General features: G+C 33.7%; 1 protein-coding gene across 2 annotated transcripts; it reads right to left on the bottom strand.

Annotated features, from left to right (window-relative positions):
- Window positions 1-681: 681 nt before the first annotated feature.
- Window positions 682-6,313, bottom strand: LOC114318016 (uncharacterized). 2 transcript variants are annotated; one of them, XM_082891142.1, is made up of 5 exons: window positions 5,910-6,313; window positions 5,268-5,373; window positions 3,885-4,008; window positions 1,934-2,863; window positions 682-1,237 (listed from the first exon to the last, which is right to left on the bottom strand). In XM_082891142.1, the coding sequence occupies exons 1-5, from the start codon at window positions 6,079-6,081 to the stop codon at window positions 836-838; spliced, it is 1,734 nt and encodes a 577-aa protein (XP_082747268.1). In that variant the 5' UTR covers window positions 6,082-6,313; the 3' UTR covers window positions 682-835. The 2 variants fall into 2 exon arrangements, with proteins under 2 accessions (XP_082747268.1, XP_082747267.1); XM_082891141.1 differs by having other exon boundaries at window positions 5,904-6,296.
- Window positions 6,314-8,457: the final 2,144 nt, after the last annotated feature.

Genomic DNA, 8,457 nt, shown 5'->3' with positions numbered 1-8,457 from the left:
AACTTAACACTAACACACTCAACCAAAAAAAAAAAAAAACAAAACACAAAACAAAAAAAACCCACAAAAACAAAACAGAACAGTAGATCAGTACAAGAAGGAAATCGTTGAGGGATGCATCTATAAACAAATCGGGTATTAAGTTGTTCAAGAGTTTTAAAATGTATTCAAACTTTACATATTTACATAACAAACTAATCCCGAACAAGTTTTTAACAAGCTATATACAAATGAAACTCGAGGAGTTGGTTTTTTTTATAATAATGGTTTGAAATAATCTAAATAAGTATACCTTTTGACTTTTTATGAAATATAAGTTAGATATAGATTGGATTTGAAGTATTGTGGTAGAAAAGTGATGTATAGATTGGATTTGAAGTGTTGCGGTAGAGAGGTTATGTGATTTAAATAAGACGATGTGACTGAAATAGGATAGTGACTTTTTAACTTTTTGACTTTTTTAAGTTAAGACAAATAAGGCCTAAATTAGTTTATTAAGCTAAGCAGTAGAGTTGTTTAAGCTTGATTTAATAAACTTAACAAGCTTGAAAATATATTTAAGCTTGATTTGTTTATATAACGAGTTGATTACAAATCGAACTCGAGTGGATTTGTTCGAATAACAATCTTATTAACGGAGCACGGGTGGTCTTAACTTTTACCAGGACAGATTATCATGAATAATATAAAATGAAATGAATTCTCCATTCCCTTTGCTCTCTAAAAAGAAACAAATTCAAAAGATTATGATCTTTAAAACCAAGCAAGTAATTTTTCAAAAAAATATTAAATATTGAAAAAAATAAAAATAAAGAACAAACCATTTTCACAGGTGTTACAAGGGGTCAAAAGGCTCAGGCAGAGACTCAAATCCATTATCAAAGATCAGTCCTTGGTCGGACTTATCATCGACACTATGCAGCCAGTGTGTGTTCTTCAAGTCTTCCTTGAGCAGAATTGTATCATACCTCGAGCTCTCATAGATGTCCAATTCACTCAGTTTTGCAGCGTCCCGAAAATTCTCTTCTTTGGTCCCGTTTTCAGGAGACCTAATGATATGGTTTCCGTTTTTTGAAATGACACCGTTACTGCCGATAGGCAGGTTTCCATTGCCAGAAGCTGGAGCACTTAAAGCACGACCACTAGTTTGGCCTTTTGGATTGGCAGATCGAATACTCTGAGGGAAGAGCGTTGAGCTCGAAAGTGGACGAGTGTTGCTGGTACCATTTCTAATGTCCTAAAAGTAGAATAGAAATGTGTTAACAATTGATACTAACATGATAAAACTAGACATACAATAGGAAAAATAATAATTTAGAATTGATATCTAGAAAACTTTTGAAGATCACACTCGCAATACCAACCTCGAATTGCTTGAAACACCATGGAAAGACTTGAGAACAACAGTAACATTGTGATACTTTTTTAATTAATTCGGAAAAGCTAACGACGATAATATGAAGATATTGATTGTGATATATATACATGTGATAATAATAATAGTAATGACTATAATCACAATGCAATCATAACAATTAAGATGATAATGTGATACGGTAAGCAGAAGTAATGATTATTTGATGGTCAAGATAATATATGTCAGACATGATAGCAACAAATTTTTTTTTTTTTTTGATAACCAGGTGTCTAAGTCAATAACAATATTGATGGCAAACCCGTGATGCAATGACAGCCACTAAATATTTACCAAGTTGAGGATGATTGTGATGGTGATAATTGCATTTATGTCAACTTTTACAATATATGCCGGTTGTAACGTGTTTAAATATCATACTAGAATGACACTAGTATATTTCTGAGAGTTCTGTGGAGAAAACGAGTCTATACATTGAAAATGTAGATATCCTGATCTATGCATTATGATATAAAACCTACAAAATTGGATACAATCACAAAAAGAGAGTATATGTACCATATGTCTGATGGCCATGTCCAGTGATTTCTTTGAGATATTCCTCCCAAATCCTGAGTTATCTGTCGATGTTGCTGAAGTCTTTACAGGTTTCCGCGTTAACAAATCCGACACATGCAATGCCTTCCGTGACTCCATTGTATCAACAGCTTGCCCGTTTGCATGCAACCTGCCCCTTGTGGTGGATTCTGTGAGTCTTCCCCTAGAGATGACAGGTGATGGCTGTCTTCTAGGCAAATTTACAGTCGGGGACTCCACATTCCCCTTTCCGGTAACAGCCACACCTGGCCTGGACCTACCGGCAGAGAGTGGTCTGTTGGGCAACGTTGTCCTCAGGTTTGGTGGTGTCTCAAGTGAGAAATCAGGAAGAATCATTGGCTGTGGCACGGGCCGAACTCGTGGGCTTGGGGAGCTAGGTCGGGACCCCGTTGCCGTGCTGCGCCCATTTGATATAGCACGCACAGAAGATCCCGTTGCAGTAGACAAAGAAGTTGCTGCTGCGGAAGGTAAAGAAGGTGCTGAATTTCGACGAGTAGGGGTCGATGGGCGAGAAGCTGACCTATTGACTGAGGTATTCAAGTTTGCAGGAATTTGGGGCCTAGAACTTGGAGTTGAAGGTCTTGAATTTTGGGATGGTCTAGTTCTCTCAATGGAAGAGCTGGTGAGTGATGGACGAGGTTTAGAAGGAGTTGAGGATCGGGATGGCACGGAATGGGCAGATGGAGTGGAAGGTCTCGCTGTAGATGAGGAACGGGTAGTGGGGGTGGACGGTCTTATGTAGGAAGAGACTGAAGCTGAGCTTGTGTTGAGGATTGAGGTGGATTTATTTGAGTAGGTACTATATTGGGTACTAGAGATTGAAGGGCGAGTCACTGAACTGCTTCTGATTGGTCTTGAGTGATGGTTGTTCTCTGATTGTGACACTGAAAGCTGAAATTGAAAGATTGGTCATTCATGATTTCTATCTCCCTAACTGATATCATGAAATGCTACTTTACCAGCAACAAATCATTATTGCATTAGAGATCTATGCTTAAGTTAGATCATAAAAAAGAGGAGGAGTACTGAAACAGGAAGGAACTTAATAGTATGATAAAATAAAGGTGAAATTACATTAGGTTAAACAATCTAATATATAGAGAAAGTACTGGATAAGAAATATGTAATTTAAATGGATAAACCCTTGTGGCACACTGAACTATGTTCAACAAGCGTGGATTGAAGCCAAATTAGTGCAAATGTAAAGAAGTGACCAAAGTAAGCCTAAAACACATCAAACAAGTCAGTTACATCAGATCAGTACCTTGGTTGACTAGAGACCTCCAGCCAACTCTAATCCACTGTATTGGCTTCACCCCATTTGACAAAAGGAATATCCCAGTTCCCAACCGGACCATTGTATCTACTTTCATGATTTTCTATGCTTTTGCAAATATACTAGAATAAGTAACTAAGGTTAGTTTTGGATTCGGATTAAATTCATTGTCTAGGCATAAAAGATTTTCCAAACAAAAGCAAAATATCCAATGAAAGAATTTTAGTAAGTTCCATGATAAAGGATCCCTGTAGAAAACCTATCAGTCTCAGCCTTGAACAGACAACATTCAAAACTCCCTCTTTCAAGATTGGGCAAGGATGACAGTAGTAGACAGAGTCAGAAAAACATATAACTATTTAACATTTCATTGTGTCATTTTCAAATTGCTGAGTGATCAACGAGTGCTATAGATTCGATAAGTTTACTACAATAGGTTGGCTTTGGGATCAGCAAGTTTGGATATCAGGCAGATTTCCCAGTTTCCAAACAGCAGGACAAGGAAAGATCTCTCTGTCTGGTGATGGTTACTCTATGAGCATCACATACAAATAAAAGGCAAGGCAAAAATCCTAGCAATGATTTAAAATTTTGGAATAAAAATCTTATTCAAAAAAAGAAAACAAAAAAACATACCCTTGAAGCCTTAGTTGTAGAAACTGATCTAACCGTGGAACTGCTTCTTGGAGCAGCTGACGGTGGTTGAGACTCACTTCCATTCAATGAAGGAAAAAGAGGAGTTCCAGGAGGAGTGAGAAGCCTATAAAGTATAAACATGAAATGGAATAACTATTAATCAGGAAACCATAATAATGATGATGTCTAGATATTTTATTCAAGTTTTGCCAAAATAATTATCGTAGTACAAGAAATGTTGTATAGAAATGTGAAGTTTCTAATGGACCAATCATAAGGACGTCCAACTGTATTTGTATCTTCAGGAACAATTATGAATAGAGAACATGAAAATAGAAGTGGAGAATAATTGTCATTGTGTTTATACTTAAATAATGCCAAACCTTTTAACTTAACTTATCAGTCCCCACCCTGCAGAAGTAACACACACCTCAAATTCACAAAATCAATTTTATTTCATCTCTAGATAAATCTTACAAGGTTGTTTATTCCTACTTGACAGAAAGGAAAAATGTAAAAAAACAGATGAAATGACTAATAGTTATCTGGTATGCAGTTCTGTCCAATCTTCAGTGGTTTCATTGGTGAAAAAATGAATCATGTCAATGAAAAAAAATGCTTTATATAGTTCACTGGAAATTAAGCTATTCAACTCCAAGGATGAACAAAAAGGAATTTTTTTTGGGGCTCTATTTCAGTACGTATCAAAAACTCACGTCAGCGCTTCTAATACATTATCTATTCCTACCGTTGATGCCAAGTGGCATAACTACAATACATAACTCAATATATACACGTATGATGTAGTCTCTTAGCAAAATCCACCCATTAAGAAGAAACTACCATTATTTACGGTTGGTTCTAGAGTGACAACTGGAGACTTTGAATGCAACAATTGGTTTGCCAGTCAAGATAGCCAGAACGGTAAAATTTGTCAGCTTCTGCTAACACTATATATGTGCATCTCAAGTAGTTAAACTAACTTTACATCCCATTATAATAAAAATGATAAATGCCAAATCAATCAAAGAATGAAAAGTGCACTCTAACTGACAAAAACAATGAAATCAATAATGCTTTCACGTAAGCAGACAAACTACAAAGAACATTTAATTATTTTGAAAATAAACTCCAGATCACAGATACGTCCAAAACAAGAAAATAACACGGTCCAAACACAACAATAGACACCACACAAGGCACAAGTAATTTTGAGCAAGTTATTATGCCATCACAGTGATTCCTAATTTCCATTGATTTAACTCAACATGATCTATGTTACTGGTGATGCCAATAAGGTATTTAAGATGTTAGATCTGAAATTGGACATAATTCAATTAAAGTCAAATACTTTAAATGACGGAAATATGTTCAGGATGTTACCAATCATAGTCATGCTTTCCTCCTTCGGCCGATGACAATAGATCATCCATTCCACTCTTAGCCAATTTTGCTGATCCAACTGAAAGTTTCCCCAATTTCACCAAAACTGAAATAAACACAACATAATAAGTAAACATTAAACCATTTCCAGTCCCAATAAATAAATAATTCTTTTACAAAAATTTTGTTAATAATTAAAAATAAATAAATAAATAAATAAAATAGAGAGACTATTCTGGATTCATAACATCCTATGAATTGACTTTCAAAAAAAAAAAAAAATCCTATGAATTCAACGTGTATCGTTTTGCCCCTATCCGACTCAAAAAACGAATCATTAGCGATGACGAACAATGCCAGAAAACAAGAACTATGGCTTTCACTTTGTTAAATCATCAATCTGAGACACAAAATTGCTCGTCTAAAGCCGACAATCAGAATTAAAAACATTTTTATATAAAATACACAATACATTATATATATATATATATATATATAAATCAACTCGGTATCAAAGGACCAAATCAACGTCCACAATAATCCAAACCTCACAGAATTTTACGGAATATATCAGTGTTCATGAGAGTATTCGAATCGACGGAACCAAAAACAAGAGGAAATGAAGAAGAGTCGTACTCGTACCGTCAGATTCATCGGAGGAAGCGACGGAGAGGCTCCGGCGATTCCTAGAGAATAAATCCAAGTTCTCGTCGGCATCTCTGGACATTCCGGTGAGGCTAAGACCTCGACGGTGCTGAGTTCCAGCCGGAATATTCCTCCCGCCGATCATAGATTCCTTCAAATTCCGATTCATATCTACGAATGCGGCTCCAAAAACATCTCCAAAAGCAAAATATTGTGTGGAGAGAGAGAAAAGTAGAAGAAGATGGCAGAGACGGAACTTTTTTGTGTATTTTACGTCATCGAACTAGAGAGAGAGAGAGGGAGAGAGAGGGAGAGAGAGAGATTTGGGTAGTAGTTTCAGGGGGCATCATAATGGGAAGTAGTAAAAGAACTGACAACGGGGATGGTTAGCTTCTCTTCCCTATTTTCTATTTGATTGAAAAATTGAAAAATAAAAAAAATAAATATATAAAATTAAGTAAAATATAAATATATTTTTTATTTTTATTTTTATTTTATTTTATTTTATTTTTTTCCTTTTTAAATCTCTTAATCAAATAACATTAATGTCTTCTTTCCATTATAATTTAGGAGGAGCCTTCGTTCCAAAATTTAATTTATTATTTTGTTATCAAAAATATATATAATTTATTTTTTTAAAACATAATTATCGTATACTTTTTTAATAAAAATAAAATAAATTAAATAAGTTACAATTATTAAATCAATTTAATTTTTTTTTAGATGAAATATAGAAGTGGTTAACAAAATAAACGATTCGAATTATCGAAACGAGATTCATGATAAGCCCTAAAGGTCCAAACAGTCTCTTTTACTCCAAATTTGGGCAGGAGAGAATCCTCCTCTAATAATTTACATTTTTCAATTAACAAACCTACAAATTCAAAAAATTTATTCCAAATTTTTTAATTTTTTTAAGTTGTTAAAATGATTCTTTTTTTTTAATGAGAGCTCGTTTGGAATTTTTTTTTTTATGAGATGAAATGTTTAGTTTGAGTTTCTAAGAATATTTTTTGAGAAAATATAAATTAATTGATAAACATAAACATCAAAAAATATTTTTTAATTTTAAAAAATTATTTCTATCATCCAAAAAAAAAAATTATATAAATGATTAGTGTTGTGATATTTTCATTTTTTTTTACAAAACTAATTTTTACATTTTCAGATTATTTTTTTTAAACAAGTTTTTTAAAATTAAGCCAAAAATATGGTATTTGGAATAATTTTTTTAATTGAATAAATAATTGTGAAAAAAATAATTAATTAATAGATATGATGTAATGTGATATTTTGACTTTTTAACGATTTTAAGGCCAAGTTTCGCATCCTCCAAAAAATTTAAAAAGTCAAAAAGTCACTATCCTATTTAAGTCACATCATCTTATTTAAGTTACATCACCTCTCTAAGACATCACTTCAAACCCAACCCAAATCTAACCTATATTTCATAAAAAGTCAAAAAATTTACTTATTTAGTTTTTTTAAATTTGGCCTAAATTTCACTGGCCTTAAGTTTGGCCAATGAGTTAAGAATTTTTTTTAAAAAAACAAAATAAACTTTTTAATCAATAAATTAGTTTTTTAATCACAACCAAAAGAAAATTCAAAGACATTTGGAATCAAATACCAATTTCACGTGAATTGGTAAGAGCAAGAGGTAATGATTGTATAAATTATCACTATTGGATAAATCAATAAATTAATTTTTTAATCACAACCAAAAGAAAATTCGAAGACATTTGGAATCAAATGCCAATTTCACGTGAATTGGTAAGAGCAAGAGGGAATGATTGTATGAATTATCACTATTGGATAAAAGAAAGGTAAGGGTTAAAAAGAACCCTCCTTCCACAGCATTTTACTTTCCTTAATAAAACCAAAAATGAAAATGGAGGGTTTATCACTTCCATTGCAGTTGAAAAATCAACATGCTTCATGGCCCACCATAAATTTAAGGTTTACAAAAGAAGATTGAAAACATTTTTACATGTGGTGACAATTAAAAAAATGATTTTTTTTTTTTTTTGTTGTGAATTTAATTGGAGAGATTTTGTTGGGTTCTTGACTTCAGAATCTATCTTAATAATTAAATCATTTATGTACGGGTACGAAATATTCTTCCCGTATAATCCTGTTAATCAAGTCTGCACGCATCCGTACGTTGTCGCTTTACTCCATGAATCACAAACGTGAGCTAGCCGGCGAGTGTGTGCCGGAAACCTCTCCGATACCTAAGTCAGCAAAATAGACAAATAGACAAAAAGCTCTGTATGTTTGGGAATCAAAGTTATGTTACTTCTCCATATGTGATGTTGTGAGCTTTTATAGGTTCCGCGTGGCACAATCCTAGTATGACTCTTACTCCTCCATGTAGAGTCCTCCTAGGAGTCATACTCCTGAAAGATAATGCTTATCCTTCAACACCCTCCTCACTGCTTAAACCAAGTGAGATGGTTTTACCATGGTCGGGCTCCAATATGACTGAGGTAAGCATGGCTATGCTAAGCCGCAGACTAGACCGAGCTAACTTTAGTTCAGCTCT

The sequence above is a fragment of the Camellia sinensis genome, chromosome 10, assembly GCF_055761805.1.
Source record: "Camellia sinensis isolate YWXY chromosome 10, ASM5576180v1, whole genome shotgun sequence".
Taxonomy (NCBI): Eukaryota; Viridiplantae; Streptophyta; class Magnoliopsida; order Ericales; family Theaceae; genus Camellia; species Camellia sinensis.
This window is presented reverse-complemented; position numbering and strand designations above follow the sequence as displayed.

What these genes read in the sequence shown, in the direction of transcription:
- LOC114318016 (XM_082891141.1), bottom strand. Translation starts at nt 6,081, where the DNA reads ATGAATCGGAATTTGAAGGAATCTATGATCGGCGGGAGGAATATTCCG. An exon ending in CGATGAATCTGACGGTACGA is followed by an intron (nt 5,374 to 5,903) that starts GTACGACTCTTC and finishes TGTTTATTTCAG; the next exon opens with TTTTGGTGAAATTGGGGAAA. An exon ending in GGAAAGCATGACTATGATTG is followed by an intron (nt 4,009 to 5,267) that starts GTAACATCCTGA and finishes TATACTTTATAG; the next exon opens with GCTTCTCACTCCTCCTGGAA.